Raw genomic sequence first — 17,921 nt, forward strand, 5'->3', positions numbered from 1 at the left:
GGTTGCTGTAACCTATAATAAATCCACCTTGGTAAGGGCTATAAAAAGTCAAATATCGGCATAGTAAAGCCCAAACACAACAACGCAGTGGCGCAGACAATTGCTATGCAAAAACAAATCAGTAGGGAATCAGACGATTGATTATAAAAAACGAAGTTAATATTTTTGTACCGCCGTCAAACGTCTTTTTGTGAATATGAAAAAAATAAAAAAAACATATATCAAGAAGTTGACATTTTTTTAAAGTTATTAGCTTTGGTGTTATGAAGAAGACTCCAAGACCCGAATTGTTTAATTTACCAAAAATAATAATTGAAAACTTAATGAAAAATAGCACTGGTTGAATTTTAAAAATTTAGCTTATTGGTCAGCATATTTATTAAATTTAGCATAAACACAAACCCTTCAAATTATTTTACTGTCCGCAGCGGCACGCCGTTTGTCAAATATTTGATGTCACAATCCCCGCCAAAAGTTGAATCGCGTGTGGAACCAACTCACGAAAAACAACATTAAATTGTTTGCGTTGCTCTGTGCGTGTATTTAGTTATTAGAAGCTTTTTTTGAAAGTGTTCAAGTTATAATTACCAAAGTATAACAAACAGCTAAATAAGATGGCGGTAAGTAATAATTAGATTTGTCAGACCTCCATAAAATACCTTCTTGCAGGATCAAGTGAGTTCACCTCCTCCAGCCACGCCGGGAGACGCCGACGACCGGCGTGAATTGCGTGCAGCTATGACTTCACCCATTGGAGATTTTGAGCCATTCGAGAATGAAGATGAAATCTTCGGAGATCAGACTATACGTGAAGAAGAGGAAGAAGAGGGCGAGGAGTTATTCGGTGATAATATGGAGAACGACTATCGGCCGATGCCAGAGCTGGATCATTATGACCCCGCAATGCTGGATGATGACGACAACTACTCAGAGCTGTCACAGGGTGAACGCCAGGCAGCTGAAGCTGAAATGCGAAAGCGCGATCGTGCACTTGGCATACATCGTGATGACCGAGATCTAGGCTTTGACCAAAGTGACGAAGAGGACGATGTCGGACCACGGGCAAAACGTCGTGCTGCTGAGAAAGCGGCCGAAGGCGAGATGGAAGATGCGGAGATGATAGAGTCCATCGAAAACTTGGAAGACACTAAAGGTCACTCCACCAAGGAGTGGGTTAGTATGCTTGGACCGCGCACAGAAATTGCCAATCGTTTCCAGTCGTTTTTGCGCACTTTTGTTGATGAACGTGGCATGTACACGTACCGGGACCGCATACGACGCATGTGCGAACAAAATAAATCGTCATTTATTGTGTCGTATACGGATTTGGCAAATAAAGAGCATGTGCTGGCTTACTTCCTACCCGAAGCGCCCTTTCAAATGCTGGAAATTTTTGATAAAGTTGCAAAGGAAATGGTCTTATCAATATTCCCCACATATGAACGTGTCACCACAGAAATTTATGTTCGTATATCAGAGCTGCCCCTTATCGAAGAGTTGCGCACTTTCCGCAAATTGCACTTGAACCAGCTTGTTCGTACTTTGGGCGTGGTCACAGCTACAACCGGCGTGTTGCCCCAACTTTCAGTAATCAAATACGATTGTGTAAAATGTGGTTATGTTTTGGGGCCATTTGTTCAATCGCAAAATACTGAAGTAAAGCCTGGTTCCTGTCCTGAGTGCCAAAGTGCCGGACCATTTTCGGTAAGTAACTAGTATATATTTAGATAGTATAGGTAAGACGATTTGTATACCTTGATTTTCCATGCTTGAATTTTTATTTCCCACAGATTAATATGGAACAAACACTTTATCGCAATTACCAGAAGATTACCTTGCAAGAGTCACCTGGCCGCATTCCCGCTGGTCGGATTCCGCGCAGCAAAGACGTCATTCTTTTGGCGGACCTTTGTGATCTATGCAAGCCAGGCGATGAGATAGAGGTTACTGGTATTTATACAAATAACTACGACGGTTCGCTAAACACAGAGCAAGGATTTCCGGTATTCGCCACCGTTATAATTGCGAATCATATTATTGTGAAGGACTGTAAACAAGTTGTGCAATCACTTACGGACGAAGATATTGCTACCATACAGAAATTGAGCAAAGATCCTCGTGTTGCGGAGAGAATTATCGCATCAATGGCCCCATCCATATATGGTCATGATTATATTAAGCGTGCCTTGGCGCTGGCATTATTTGGCGGCGAATCTAAAAACCCCGGTGAAAAGCACAAAATTAGAGGTGACATAAACTTACTTATATGCGGTGACCCTGGAACAGCCAAATCCCAATTTTTGAAGTACACGGAAAAGATAGCACCGCGCGCTGTTTTCACAACCGGTCAAGGTGCTAGTGCCGTAGGTTTGACAGCTTACGTTCGTCGAAATCCCGTATCACGTGAGTGGACTTTGGAAGCAGGCGCTTTAGTGCTGGCAGACCAAGGTGTTTGTCTTATTGACGAATTTGACAAAATGAATGATCAGGATCGCACTTCAATACACGAAGCCATGGAACAACAATCGATATCTATATCGAAAGCAGGCATCGTGACATCTTTACAAGCGCGTTGTACCGTTATTGCAGCTTCAAATCCCATTGGCGGCCGTTATGACCCCTCAATGACCTTTTCAGAAAATGTAAATCTTTCAGAGCCAATTTTGTCACGTTTCGACATTCTGTGCGTGGTAAAGGATGAGTTCGATCCCATGCAGGATCAGCACTTGGCAAAGTTCGTAGTCAATTCACATATTAAACACCATCCGTCCTGTGAAGAGTTCGTGGAGGACACACAGACGACGGGAGTAGCTGAAATACCGCAAGATCTTTTGCGGCAATATATAATTTATGCGAAAGAAAACGTCCGCCCTAAACTTACGGTAAGTAAATGCAAACTATTTGATTGATGGCTAGTAACAGTATTTTACACTTTAGAATATTGATGAAGATAAAATAGCCAAGATGTATTCACAACTGCGCCAAGAATCCTTCGCAACCGGTTCATTGCCAATCACTGTACGGCACATTGAAAGCGTCATCCGTATGTCCGAAGCACATGCACGCATGCACTTGCGCGAGAGTGTGACTGAGTCCGACGTAAGCATGGCCATACGCATGATGTTGGAGAGCTTCATAGAAGCACAAAAGTTCAGTGTCATGAAGAAAATGCGCACGGCCTTCCAGAAGTATCTATCCTTCCAAAAGGATCACTCGGAGTTGCTGTTCTTCATTCTTCGGCAATTGACACTCGACCAACTTGCCTATATACGTTGCAAAGAGGGACCCAGAGCCACGCACGTTGAAATAATGGAACGCGATCTTATTGAGCGGGCTAAACAGTTGGATATATTTAATTTAAAACCATTTTATGATTCAGACATTTTCAAACAAAATGGTTTCTCTTATGATCCAAAGCGGCGAACAATTCTGCAGATTGTCACTGAAGCGGCTGTGTAAGCTGATGCGCATTATTTTTTTATGTTTAAAAAGTTGAATGTCTTATTTCATTGTTCCATGTTTCTCATGTATATGTTTTATCATTATCTAATATTTTATATTGCGTACATGTTTTATTCCGCGATAACACTTCGCATTCCTAAAGTACAATTTTCAATAAAATACGTTATATATACAAAAACAAAATATATATATAATAAAACAGTAGTTTATAAAGTAAGCTAAAACAAAATTAATTGTTATTCACAAAATATGTTAGTGAAAGTAGGCAGTGAACTTGCTCCTAGTCTTCAATACCCATTTCTTTATCGAAGTCCTCCTCGGAAATCTTGTTTTTCTTTAACTTTTTAAATAGGCGTATGTCGTTGGCTAGTTCCTCCAAATCTTCTTTTGTGTACTGCGGCTTCCGTTTTTTCGCTGTGGCGCCAGTCTGTGTCTCACTTTCTTTTTTGCGCTGTTTCTTAGCTTTTCTTAATTCTTTTTTGGTTTTAGTATCCATTTTCGCTTTTTTTGTTTGTTCCCATGATTCTGTGTTCTTTTTAAATTTTTTCTTCCCGGGCCATACACCGCTTTCTTCATAGATCTTGAGTTTCTCTTTTCGTTGATTCTCCTTTTGCTGATTTTGATAGCTCAATTTTGTTACATCTACCGCGAAGTTTGGTCCAATAAAATTTGTCTCTGCACAATTTTTCAATTCTGGCATGCGCGGCATCTGCAGCAAGCCGTAAGCTGTAGCTACTCGCCCCAGGTCCAAATCTTTTAAACGTAAAATTGCATTGCATTCATGTTTTCTGTATGCCTGGATGTGTGATACGAAGGCGCGAGTGCCTTTGTCAAAGATATCTTTATCTTTCAACTAGGAAAAAAAAAAAAAATAAAATAATGAAATAAGTTAACCTAAAAGAACAAGCGTTACATTTTTCCACCCAATGAAATAAAATCGCAACGCGTATTTATTTTGTCAACCATAACTTACTTGAAGTTTGTGCAGTTTTTGTAGTGTTTGCTCCAACTCTTCACGGTTGTGATCCGCATCCAGTAGCTCACTTAATTCAACTTTTTGATTTATCCTCAGAAAAGTAATATAGGCATCTTCGCTGGGCAGTAGATATACCAAAGCATTGCCTTCATTACCTTGGCGTGCCGTACGTCCTACACGATGTACAAAACTGCTTGCGCTTGCCGGTGGATCCCATTGCACCACCCAGTCAATTTCAGGTACATCCAGACCACGAGCCAACACATCCGTGCTGAGTAAAACGGCGTCTTTTATTTGCCTGAATCGTTCTACAACGTTTTTACGTTTATTTTTCATTTTGCCGTGAATGGCTAATATACAGCGCTTGGGCAAGAAGTGTGTCATTATTGCCATCCAGTATTCTACGCACGCACAGGTGGGAAAGAACACCATAACTTTCCCCTGTGCAGTTTGTGGTGAACGTAAAAAATGTAAGAGAGCTAAAAACTTTTCCTCAGGCTCTATAATTTTATAAAAATTTTGTAATTTGGCCGGTGTACTAATGGTGGACTTTTCTTTGACCGATACCCGAACGGGGTTTCGAAGACCGGCACGAATAAGATCTGTTACTTCAGTTGTTTGTGTGGCAGAAAACAAGCCAGTACGTCGCTGTCTGGGCAAATAACCAAGAATGTTGTTAATTGTGGCCTTGAAACCCAAATCAAGTAGTCGATCAGCTTCATCCAACACAAGGAATTCCTGTGGCAAATATAACAATGATTTGGGTCAGAGAAAATTTGTTTTTCTTATGTGCCTGTGAGATTTACCAAACTTTTCACTCGGCCTGCAAGGTTGAGATCGCCTTTTCTATCGAATAAGTCCTCCAATCTGCCGGGAGTGCATACCAAAATTGTGGGACTTTCTTTTTTAATCGCACGAATGTCTTCTTCTATGCTGCTACCACCCACTACCAATTTTTGGCGCAAGTATTGCAACTCCTCTCTTTCCAGAAATTTAGCTAACACTTCGGATATCTGATAGGCCAATTCACGCGTAGGCGAAATAATAAGTGAACCGATTTCCTTTGATTCCCATGGTATATCAGCTTGCCGACGCTGTAACATCTCTAGCATGGGCACCACAAAGGCTAATGTCTTCCCGGAGCCGGTTACCGCTTCGACGCTGACATCTTTTCGTTCCAGCAGCAGGGGTATTGTGGCACTCTTTGTTACAGAAATAACTTCTAAATAAAGACTTCAAAATACTAATAAGATACAATGTTGCTTACTTGAACAGGGGTTGTTCTCTCAAATCCAAAACTTGCGATGACACTCAGAACGGCTGGAGAAAGTGATACCTTCTCTAGTTCGGTCCATTTTCTACGTGCCATTGTCACAAGTAATTTGTATTGTAATTGTAGTTTATGGTATGTATTACAAATTTAGTAATTCGTCCCTCCTTGATTGTTTGCCTTATTTGTTTTGCTTTCGTTTTGCAAGGAACACGTGTTTGAGGGTTACCAGCCTTCCTACAACCCTGTACGATGCTGCCAACTTTAGTAAATGGTTTGCCGAAGATGAAAGCCACGGCTTTCAAAAACAAAAATTCCATTGTTTGTAATAAAAGTTCCAATAAGTTGTTTATTTAATAAAAACAAAATTAACAAATTACGTATTAATGTGCATACTTAAGTAATTCATTAACCTGTTAACCGGGGAATTAGCTATTGCTCAACTCGTTTAAGAATGGGGACTTTTTCTTCGCAGCGATAAGTAATATCACACCTCAAATAATAAAAGAATATCGTTTTTAACTTATGGTTTTTATTTATTTTGATAAAATATTTTATAATTCAAATCTATTCAATATATATAACCACTTTAAGATTTAATAGATAAGAACAACGTAGAACGTAATGCGTTCAATATAATACGATTAATTTCCATGACGAAAAATTTCGTCATGCCCATTGCAGAAGGCTTTTATGTATGACGAAATAATTCGTCATACCCAGTTAACAGGTTAATGTAAAAAAAAAACGGAAAAACTTTGGTTCGGAGACTTCTGGTATTGGGGATAAAAATTGAGCATCCGGCACTTACAGTTTTCAAGCTATTTGTATTTCAAAATTACTTATTGTTTTAGTTTAACAAACACTTTACAACATTTAAGACTGTAAACAACATCAACAAATTTATTGAAACACAGTTATAAAATAACTTTAATTTATTTGCACAACATCTAGAAAAATTGTTATAAATTGACAGGGAACGAGGGCTATAACAGATAGTAGCAAAATAAACACAAACATGAAAATAAAAATACGAGAAGAGATATTAGAAAGTATATAAAATCAATGCGCGAGCAATTTAAGTAACTTTTTTTACTTTAAGTCGGTAAGATGTATATAATTTTTTCCGTAAACATTATTTGAATACATAAAGAAAATTTGATGCGAGGTAAGTTGATGGGCGGTCAATTCCAAAACCTGCCTGCCCTGAACCGAAAATGTTCTTAAACAAAAAAAAAAGCTTGTTAACTCTGTTATAAAGCAAACAAAATTTCTTAAACTTAGTACAAATAATGAACATAAAATCAAAAATCGTTAATAAATGTTAAAAAGTAAAATTTTGAAAAATTTTCCTTTTGTGAGCAAATGCGCGTATCTCGATAAAGACTTCAAAGACCCGCACAAACTGAACACACGTACTTCTATTGACCTCATTTTCGGACATATTTTTTATACGCGTTTGTCTACTTTGTATAAATTTCTGCTCGCACGTCTGATTTTACAAGCTATAACTCAGAAAAGTTTAGATATTTTTGCGAAACTCGGCAAGAATATAGCGCTTGACTCAAATTTTCTACTGAACATTTACGAAATTGGTCAATAGCCACAAATATCTCGCTTATAACAGTTATTTTTCAGCAAATAAAGTTTGCTAAGTTCGGACGGAGTCCAGCTTTATATACCTGTGCACATTTTAGTAAAATGGACTGATTGAAAAATGAAAACGTAATATTTATTCACTTTTTACATATTTTCTTTTAAAATTGGGAAGTGGTGATATTAATAAATACATTTGTATTAAATGTACATTTAATTATAAATAAACTTTCATTAAAACGGTTTTAATACGAATATAAAAAATGAGCTTAAAACATGTCCATGCATATTTTATGATTTGAAGTGTAAAAGAAATTTTATTATAATGCGGCATATAAGAAGTTACGAATAATTACGAAATTGGGTCTTCCGGCATATAAGAAGTTAGTAAGTACGCTCAGAACCATTAACTAATATCTCCTCCAAGTTTCATAAAGCAATTCCTTATATATAATTTACCGTTAATAGAAAAATCCTCTTCTATCATTTGATGTGCCGGGTTCTGCTTATACCTTGCCTTAAAATTATCACGCTGAATTGCACTTTAGTCAACCCAATATAATTATATGCAGAGAATGTGTAGTAACAGCCTAGTTAGCGTGAAAAAAAAGTTGAATGTCAGTTTTCTAGGTTGCTTCTAAAATTTTTGACAACTGTCACATTGATCATAAAATATTTACATTTCCTTTGCTTCACCCTGTCTTTGAAATGAAATGTCTAATCAGAACTCTTTTACAATTTTTATCTGTGTTGAATTTCCTGACGTCAAAAGTAAAGATGGCGTTAATGGGTGCGCACGGTTGCTAAATCTTCTCGGGTGTGTTTTCAATTTTTCTGGGCTTCTAAATGTTATAAAAAGAAAATAAAATTACTTAAAAAGTGTGGGGTTATGAGCAGAATATTAACGTGTAACTGTTTCCAACAAAAGTGAGTCGGATTCGAGTCAATAGTGTGAATATCCAAGAAATTACATATATAAAAACAATTTTCAAGGCGTAGTAGAAGGAAAATTCCGATTCGGTTTTTTCTGTGTATATGTGAATGGGCAAAAAATTTGCAACACCCTACACAGTTAGTTATTAATCCGAATAATAAAAACGGTTAATATAAATCAAAGAAAAATGTTGTGCAAATTGTTTATCCCCAAACGATAAATGTGTTATGTATGTGTATGTATGCGCTATGTATTGAGCGATTTTAAATTTGTGTTGGAATTCCATTTATTATGCATGCTTGCTGAAAAAATACCAATACTTGGTAGCCAATCCCTGCGCAGTAAATCCCTTCATCAACAATTCGTATCAGTAGCTGTTTGTGTGTGTATATGTTTTGCTTAGGTGCAAGGACGAAAGGGATACATACCCATTCACAACACGCAAAGAAGTAAGAAGTGTTCAAGAATACCAGCATGCTCGGTTATTGAGAAAAATTATCTAAATTTAATTTCTTTTTTTGTCTTGTATGACAAGCATAAAAGCAGTAAGCTCAGTTCTAGACCAATTGGATAAATATAACAAAATAACTTAAACTGTAAGTAAAAAGTTATGTTGAGGCAGACTCAGACTTGCATACATACATAGTTTTGTTACCTCAATCCAACCCCCCGTTCATGCCCTACACCCTATTTATTCACATTGATATATTTACCCCTTTTTATATATGTATGTGCGCCAATTGTTTTTGATGTTTTTATTTAATTCTGCTCCATTTATGATTTTATTATATTTTTTAAATGGGAGTTCCGCTTCGAAATTGATCTCCGAAAGATAACTAATGTTATCAACAGTTACTGTACGCTATCTTATCTATTCAATTACACAACGTGCAAATACTGTAAGTTCTTACTCTTAGCCAGGTATCGAAATATCGTATTGTTTGCTCTTACTGTTGCTTAAATTTTATCCGAAAACTAGAAAAATGGAAAATCCGAAATAGTAGGGCTTTCCTATTCGAATATAATAATAATATAATATATGAAATGTAATGTCAGGAGTTCCTTAGCTTTGATATTTATCAGCTTTCCTTTATTCTTTCAATACAAAGGAATTTGTATACTTATCCTATAATGCATAAGTCAACTTCAGAGCAGAGAAAAAGGAAAGTGATAATCTAACAGAAAATGTGGTTTGACTTTTCTTAGATAAATTTAAAAAGTGGTAATTCGGCTATATAAATTTGATTACTATAGCTAATTGGTATTTTGTAAAATTTGATTACTATTACAATTAGTTTAAAGAATCAACAAGCTTTTAGATAATTAGTACACAACGACAAAAATCAGCCGCTTACCGTCTTTAGAAAATGTGATTTGTTTTTTAGTTGTATGTGAATCATTATCTATAAAATGTTCGAATGAGATAACAAAATTGATTATGACTTCAGCAACTAAGCAGTTTTTTTGTGTTTGGATACCTTCAAACGTTTCCCCGCTCGTTTTTATAAGCTTATAATATGGTAAATGAAAAGTAAACAAGAAATGGAGTAGCAACAAAATTTGAAATCAAGCCATAGCTAATGATGTCATATGTTAGCGGTTTCTCTCTTTTATGACACAAATCGCTGTGATTTTGTTTTAGCATTCAGGGGTGTATGAGCTGTGAAAGGCGTAACTGAACTGAACAAGTTTCATTCTAATTTTGAACGAGATTTTGAGATTTTGGTGTAAAATGCAGATGTAAAAAAAAAATCACAAAAAAATCTTTAAGCCGCGCACGGTTAATTGCCTAAATTTTCGTATAGCTTCATTGTACATACATAGAGATCGGGTTACATACAATGGCCGATTATAGAATTGTTACATATTTTGTTACTTAAATTTTTTAAAATGCTAATTGAAAGTAAAACTATTTTAGTGTGCACTTTTATTTATTGCTTTCAAGTTAAGGGGTTACATGGGTTTCGTCGGGTAAAAAAACGTCTATTTGCAATATTTTTTTTCTATGTAAAAAATTATTTATTTAATTCAAAGTTTTTTCTAAAGATATATATTTAAAGAATAATTTCTGAAATTAAAAAAAAAAAACTTAAAACTCCTCCATTGTGACGTCATTTCCGGTGACCCCTCGAAAAAAAGTGCGTCCGCGTTGTCAGCATAACTCCTGACAGGATCATCAAAAATGAAAAAACAAAAATAACTGTTTTAGTTAAGACCATAAACCCGTGCTTGAACGAAGGAAAGAAAATCAAAGTATAAGGTGGAATTTTGGCAGACATTTTTCCAAAAAAATGAAAATTTCTGTAAAATTTGCTTGACATTTTTTTTTTTTTTTTTTAATAGTTGTAATTGAAAAAAAAAACTCCTTCGAGTTGTATCTCGAACACCTGTGTAAAATTTCATCAAGATCGGTTGAGTAGTTTTCGAGAACATTTGACAACCGACTTTGAAAACACGGTTCCGAGAAAAATGCGTTTAAAGTTTTGAGTAACAATGAAAGTGGCTTGGAGCGCACACCTTCCAAAGGCTGTATCTCCAAAACTATTATTCGGGTCGACTTGAAAATTTAGGATAATATTCTTGAGATGTTGTAGAAATTAATAAGCAAAAAAAAAATCGATGTTTTGAACCCACGAAACCCATGTAACCCCTTAAACAAAATTCATCTTTACATTTTATAAAAGAAAAAAAAAATGCGTAGGCAAAACAAATGCAATTTCAAAACTAACTTAAAATTATGTTAAATTGAATATAACAAATGGCTTGAAAAGTCTCGGGCCTAACAAAGAAATCACTTTTTTTTTGGTTCAAAATTAGCTTTATTCAGCAACGTATCAAGAACAACGCATTTCAACGCCGCTCTAACATTTCAATACCACTTTTTTAGAACGATTTATCTTTTGCCTCAAAATAGGCTTAAGTTTCAGCGTTAACCTCTCCATTCGAGCGAAATTTTTTAGCGGCAAGTATTTTTTTTAGGTCTCCGTACAGCCAGTAGTCGCTGGGAGCCAAATCTGGCGAATACGGTGGATGTGGGAGCAATTCGAAGTTCGATTCATGTAGTTTTACAATTGTTTTGATTGACTTGTGACACGATGCGTTGTCTTGATGAAACAAATTGATGAGCAAACGTGGCACCCACTTTCAACAGAGCTTTCTCATAATTAAATGTTCATGCAATATAAAGCCAACATCCTTTCGATATCTTTAGGTTGTCAGCTAACTCTCGCAACTTTACTTTTCGGTCATTCAAAACGAATTTGTGGATTTTTTTAAATCTTTTCTGGTGTTACCGCCTCATTTGCACGTCCACTGCGTTGTGCATCTCTCTTTGAAGTCAGCAAACCATCGTTTTGTTGTTGTTTCTGATGGATTGGAGTCTACATAGTACTTTTCAAGCCATTGCTTCGTTTCAACTCTATTTTTCCCCCATCAAGAAGCAGTGTAAAATTAAAACACGAAATTCTTTTTGATCCATTGTTTTGAAAATAACAAAAGTAGCGTCACTTTTAGCACAACAACTCACGAACTAATGAATGGAATATCATGAAATTTCAAAAGCAGTTTTTTTAAGGTCACTACTAACTGAAAAAGAGGTGAATGCAATAAAACTAGTGCCTTCAATGTGTTATGCCCAGCACTTTTCAGCCCATGTGTTAAGTGTCGTTTTTTGGTTTACAAACTTTAAACGGATTCATAGAAATGGCAAGACTGCTTCGTTTGTGAGCATATGCCTTAATGATCATCCCAATAGAACGTTTTTTGGAAGTAACTTTCGTAGTGGCATCGTGGAATTGAGCGAATTTCAATACAATACTGTACTGTGTCGGAACGTTGGCAGATATTGATATAGTCGGGATAGTTACTGGAAATGAGATCTGGACAACGATGTATTTATTATCCCTAGACCCGAACATAAGTCCAACCGTGCCGCACTCACTCTATTGCCCGACTTTGTTCATAAGAGTTTCTCCAATAAGAAATCGCACCTTATTGGAATTTATATAGAGAGGTACAGGAGGTTAAGGGATTATACGCAGTTATGAAGCAAATAAAAGACCGGTTGTCAAGGATTTATCCTGAAGAAACTTCAGAATATTTTAATTTGAAAATTTTTGGCGGTTATAAAAGCATCCTTCAAGAACGTAACAATATTTTTTATTTATGAAAATGTTGATTATAGAGCGCGCTGCAGGCGATTTCTGGAACCTCCTTTAAAAAAAGACGATTTACGGTGTACATCGTAACTCAGGATTGAATTATCTGAAATCAAAAAACCAAACAAATTTTGTTAATATATTAGATTATCTAGTAATTAATCGTTCGGCTAATCAAAATAGTGAATTTTCACAAAATGGCAGCTTTTAAAAGAAATGATTTCGATTTTTACGTTAAAATTTGGCCGTAAATTGATTATAAAATGGAAAATAAGTATCAGATTTACAAAAGGAACGATTAATTACTAGAAAATGTATCTTTAAAGATTGAGTTAAAACGGTTGACCGATCAAACAAGCCGTTTTCGAGATATCGTGTACACCGACTTGAAAAATGCCGTTTTGAAAAAAGCACGTTTAAAGTTTCAATACCTACCTTAAAACGTGCCGAGGCATCTCTACATATTTAGGTATAACTCCGAAAGTATTGCTTAGATCTACTTCAAATTTCGTGCGTATACTTTTGAATATATGTACATTACAAAAATGCAATAAAAAAAATCGATTTTTTTGAAAGTCATAACTGCGTATAACCCCTTAAGGAAGCTGTAACCATGGTGCTGAATAGTTTAACTTCCAGTGGTTATGATTAAAGTAATGCTACTTTAAGCTAATCGCCTATTTGATGGTCAAATACAATACGCGTGTTGTTGCAAAAAACCTTAGGAAAAGGTGCTAACAAAAATTATAAAAAAGTTTTTGATAAACAATTATGGCATCTGTTGCATAAAACGCTTATTATGCATAATTTTCCATGTAAATTTTTGTTTCGTTAAATATAACATTAATAATAAATACATTTGCAAATGTGCAGTATGACTAGCGACATACCCAATATTTTGCGTATTTGCCTTTATACGTCTTTAGAATTAATTTCTTAATCGTCTAAGCTATTTCCAAGTTTAATTTGATTCCATTTGTTTTACAAGATATCAGCACCGCAAAGCTCTGATTCCATGTATGTATGTATGTGCGTATATATGCCAACAATATTATGTTCTGAAATGTCCCACTAGCCAAAAACCAGTTAAATGGCTTATCTGGAAATTTTCTTCTATATCTACATAGAGTAGGCAAAATCAATAATTTAAGTGATTGCAGTTCCATGAGGCAGAGTGTGCTCGAAAAGAGACCAAGTGCCTAAACTGTGTCATTGCCGCTCTATGGCCCCACCACTTCCCCTACAATGCCGCGCTGTACACCACGAAAGTTGTAAAAGTGTGTGCATTTAGAAAAATTTCTTCAAGTGCAAATTTCTCCGTAATGTGCCTCAAGTGAATAATAAATCAATTCCTTTTAGTGAGGTTTGTCATATTAAAACCACATACCTACACACCTACTTACAGTGCACACCTATTGCTTGCACGTTGATGTCAAATGTAAGCTCGAATATGAAGAAGAACACATCTACAAATATTATACGAACATGCACATATACAGAGTGGTCCATATAGCGCTATTTTTAATAATATGCTATTTTGATAGTGACAGCGCTTTTCCGCTGGAAATCTTGATAGCAATTCAGTATCGTATCTCTGCTTTACGCTTCAACAACTTTGGGAAAAATTAAAAGTTCAATGTTGTGCAGCCGAAATAGTGCGTTTATTGAAATATTGTCCTTAGATAGGAACTTTTTGATGCAGATTTTGGAGAAATGGCATCGTTGGCCCAGTTTTCTTTCAAATTGCTGCTGGAAATGTCAACGGTCAACGCCATCGGCTAGCGGTGAGTGCTACCAATGCACATTAAAAGATTTTTTTTTTGCCCGAAATTGAAGGTATGGGATTGAAGTATCTTTGGTTCCAGTAAAATGGTGCGCCATGTCTTAGATAGTAAGTTTTTGATGCAGATTTTGGAGAAATGGCATCGTTGGCCCAGTTTTCTTTCAAATTGCTGCTGGAAATGTCAACGGTCAACGCCATCGGCTAGCGGTGAGCGCTACCAATGCACATTAAACAATTTTTTTTGCGGGAAATTTAAGGTATGGGATTGAAGTATCTTTGGTTCCAGTAGGATGGTGCGCCATGCCACACAGCCCATGCCACAATCGAGCTTTTGTTCGCCAAGTTCCGTGTTAATAATTGATAACCTCGGAACTGCAAGCCGATAAAATTTTATTGTGCGTTATACAAGCCATTAATGATTCAGGACCTTAAGGCGAACATTCAGCAAGCAGTTGGTAAGAGCCAGAAATTGTCACCAAAGTCTTGGAAAATGGGGTAATAGAAGGCGATACTGCGAAGCCAGTCGAGGCAGCCACATGAATAAACTCGTATAAAGGGAAACTCCATAAATAAAGGGAACCAATTTACCATCAAAATTAAATTTTGTTAATATTTTTTAATTTTAATTTTTGAATTTTGTATTTTTTTTTTTGTTATTTATTATTTTTAATTTTTTAATTAAACATTTTTTTTAATTTTTTTTTTTGATTTTTTTATTTAATTTTTTTTTAATATTAATTTTTTTTTTTAATTTTTATTTATTTTTTTTTATTTTTTTGTGACGCAAATGATGGTCATTTGGCTTCGATTCTTGTACGAGCTGCATTTTATAGGCACGCAACCCAAGATATCTACATAAATTTTTCCACGTAGTCGAAGTACAAAGGCCAACTAGTAGAGAACGACGATATTCGTTCTATGAACTTCGCGACAGATTTATTTTTTCCACAATTTGGAAGCTTTTTTCTCTCGTTAAACCGATTCATAATGCCTTGCCAAACCTTACTGAACAGAAATGTTAAGCAGTTTACCAAACGGATGATAGATTTACAAGGTTCGCTCTTTAACTATGCTGTGAAAAAGAAAATTGGTCCAATCAGTCGTTGTTCCAATTGCAACGAAGTGTCATTGGTTGAGTTTTCTCGTGTATCACTAACACATTTGTATCGCTCGCCGAAATTTGCACGATCATTTCACATGCAATCACACACTCGTCCACTCAGTCGTTGTTCAGACGGCAACGAAATGTAATTGGTTAAGTTTTTTTTCGTATATCTCAATCTCAGTGTTTTTGTAAACCCATCTCAAGTTACGTCAACCCATTAGCTGATTCTGTCGAATTCGCTCAGAGCCGAATAACGGTCTGTTAAGGGGCACACCTCTAAAAATCTTTTCACCATGTTTTGCCATTCTCAGCTGTCTAACCATAGTTATCAGTATCGATAGTTCTCATGCAGCTAAATATTGACTATTTCCCATATTTACTTTTATTTTCTCTTATTTTTTTATTTAATTTACCGAGCTCAGAATATAAATTTGATTTTAAATCGGTTAATATCTAAAACTTTTGCAAATCTATAAAAATATGTTTATATTTTTTTCCCCATAATTTAATTATTTATTATATTTTATTGCTTATCGTTTGTTTCATTTCCTCCTGGTGAGCTATCCATCTGAGTCTTCGTCAACGCAATCCATTTGAATAGAGTTTAAAAAATCGTTCAATACTGAGCACGTATTTGTATTTTCAGACAAAGGTAAACGTTTTGGTAAATCAGAGTTTGAAGAGGATGACTAAGTGGGACAAAAATAATTTCATATTTTAGTTTTTTTATATAACATAAAAAAATAAACATTAATGCAGTTGAATGTAGTTCGCATTTCTTTTTCAGTATGATTTTTTTAGTTTTTCGAAAAGAAAAAACATTATTTGCCTCTAAGAAGGGAACATAGTAGCCTGTGTGTTTGAAAGGATTTGCATTCAATGTTTTTTTTTATTTTTAACTGTGATAATTTGTTGCCAGTATTGCGTTGATAAATGTAAGTGCATATGCACAAATATGTATATGTAGTTTCCACAATTGGCTCAATGGTCTTGGTTGTTATCGCATTTAAATTTACTTTTTACTTTTATCACCAGAACAAAGAACATTGCAATTTCTTTTAATGAGCGAATAGCTGTGCATATTATTGCACTTTTGAGTAAAGCCGTGTAGCTATCGCATTTGTGCTTGGTACATCAGTCCATATAACGGAAGTATGCCAAAATTATGGCAACTACATACCGACCAAGAGCTGCCACCCCAGTAACCGGGTTTAGTGTCGTGAATTTCTTTTCTCGTCCATCGTCACTCGCGCAATTCGATACAGCTCGGTTGGTCCAACACTTCTTTTGAAGGCTGGCTTATGCTCAATAAATTACTTTGGATCCGAAATATATTTGTGCTGCGTGTACCAAAGAGGTGTCCACCCGAGCTCAATTTCGGTTGGATGCAATCAATGCAACTGGTAGTGCCACCTTAAGACCTGTTCAGGCCTTAAAAATCATAAGAGTGGATCCTTCGCTTTGTGGCCAAATGCTGCTCTTGCCAATAGGAGCCGGTTTCCCAGAGCCGACCAGAGCAACAGCGTTGGTGAAGTGATCAATGCTTGATTGGTTGTTACGCTATCAGGATTATAAACACTATTCATATTTTCTAGAGATTGGTTGACATTTTCATTTTCGGCTCTATGGCAGACAAACTGCAAGATATGGCGTATGTTGTTGGGATACATTTTTACGCGTGCTAAAACAATACTGAGTCCAGCAATCAGAAGATTGTCCTGGACCTTATTTTAGTACGCCGTGTAGCGTTAAACGATCGCTCTTATATAACGCCAGAGACATTACTAACGGCGTAGTCAAGGACTTTTTCTACCTAGAATCCAGAACTAACACTGTCACAAACGTCAGCCAAAAAATCCAGCGATCTTTGCCAACAGATGCCACTTTGGGCTGGGTAGGCAATTGAAAAGCAGAGCCCTCTCTCGACGCACGAAAAGAGCGCTGTATTAATCACTCATCCTCCCGGTTTTACTGTGTGGCGCTGAGTTCGGGATATTGACGTACACCGATGGGCGGTTATTAGGAGCTTTCGAGAAAAAAATTCTTCGCAAGATCTGCGGTCCAATTTGCGTGAATGATGCATATCGAATAAGATGGAACTACGAGCTGTATGAACTATTCACTGACATCAACGATGTGAAGAGCAAAATTCAGCGGCTGCGCTGCGTAGGTCACGTTGAGCGAATGGAAAATGACGCTCCAGCAAAAAGGTGCTATTTTCTAAATGTACTGGTGGAACTCGCACTCATCTACGTTGGAACGACAACGCCTGCAATGCAGAAGCGATTGGCGCAACATTTTGGGAGCGGCCAAGACCGACCATCGGCTGTAGTTGCCAGCTAAGAAGAAGAAGAAGAGGCATTACTAAATCCATCTATTATGAAAATAATGGATTTATTTTAGCTACACCTGAATGAGAAATATTCAGGGTATTTTGTTAGCGATATTAGAGAGTTTAAGGCTACGTATGGAATGATGTATAGTATCGTGAGTGGAACTTAACAGGTGGCTCCAATCCTAACCTCCAATGAATGAGAAATATTTTTATTTTTAATAAATTATATCAAACTTTGGAGTTCATGACTCCCTTTTGTAGGCGTCTTTGTCCAGAACACAGAAATAGTATTAACTCAATGTT

At 36.2% G+C, this 17,921-nt stretch overlaps 3 protein-coding genes across 9 annotated transcripts in view; 2 read left to right on the plus strand and 1 right to left on the minus strand.

The window, feature by feature from the left end:
* Positions 1-456: 456 nt before the first annotated feature.
* Positions 457-3,470, plus strand: LOC128865449 (DNA replication licensing factor Mcm2). The gene is made up of 4 exons (XM_054105846.1): positions 457-620; positions 670-1,704; positions 1,791-2,882; positions 2,938-3,470. The coding sequence occupies exons 1-4, from the start codon at positions 615-617 to the stop codon at positions 3,457-3,459; spliced, it is 2,655 nt and encodes an 884-aa protein (XP_053961821.1). The 5' UTR covers positions 457-614; the 3' UTR covers positions 3,460-3,470.
* Positions 3,471-3,736: 266 nt separating this feature from the next.
* Positions 3,737-6,202, minus strand: LOC128865456 (probable ATP-dependent RNA helicase DDX55 homolog). The gene is made up of 5 exons (XM_054105854.1): positions 6,122-6,202; positions 5,706-6,006; positions 5,245-5,640; positions 4,436-5,176; positions 3,737-4,315 (listed from the first exon to the last, which is right to left on the minus strand). Exons 2-5 carry the CDS (start codon positions 5,805-5,807, stop codon positions 3,743-3,745), a joined length of 1,812 nt encoding a protein of 603 aa, XP_053961829.1. The 5' UTR covers positions 5,808-6,006; positions 6,122-6,202; the 3' UTR covers positions 3,737-3,742.
* A 394-nt stretch (positions 6,203-6,596) lies between these two features.
* Positions 6,597-17,921, plus strand: part of LOC128865418 (FERM, ARHGEF and pleckstrin domain-containing protein 1) — a 126,278-nt gene continuing 114,953 nt past the window's right edge. Inside the window, exons 1-2 of one of the 7 annotated variants that reach the window (XM_054105794.1) lie at positions 8,058-8,231; positions 8,774-8,834. The gene's annotated coding sequence lies outside the window, so the exon portion shown is untranslated. Of the gene's footprint in view, positions 6,814-8,034; positions 8,256-8,479; positions 8,688-8,773; positions 8,835-17,921 lie in introns of those variants that run through there. The other 6 variants (XM_054105817.1, XM_054105835.1, XM_054105800.1 and 3 more) reach the window with 6 other exon arrangements.

The sequence above is a fragment of the Anastrepha ludens genome, chromosome 2 (genome assembly GCF_028408465.1).
Source record: "Anastrepha ludens isolate Willacy chromosome 2, idAnaLude1.1, whole genome shotgun sequence".
NCBI lineage: Eukaryota > Metazoa > Arthropoda > Insecta > Diptera > Tephritidae > Anastrepha > Anastrepha ludens.

Coding starts and splice junctions, on each gene's coding strand:
- LOC128865456 (XM_054105854.1), bottom strand. CDS start 5,807: ATGGCACGTAGAAAATGGACCGAACTAGAGAAGGTATCACTTTCTCCA. Junction 5,641..5,705: donor AGAGAACAACCCCTGTTCAA/GTAAGCAACATT, acceptor TCTGTAACAAAG/AGTGCCACAATACCCCTGCT. Junction 5,177..5,244: donor CAGGCCGAGTGAAAAGTTTG/GTAAATCTCACA, acceptor TATTTGCCACAG/GAATTCCTTGTGTTGGATGA.
- LOC128865449 (XM_054105846.1), top strand. Junction 1,705..1,790: donor AAAGTGCCGGACCATTTTCG/GTAAGTAACTAG, acceptor TATTTCCCACAG/ATTAATATGGAACAAACACT. Junction 2,883..2,937: donor ACGTCCGCCCTAAACTTACG/GTAAGTAAATGC, acceptor TTTACACTTTAG/AATATTGATGAAGATAAAAT.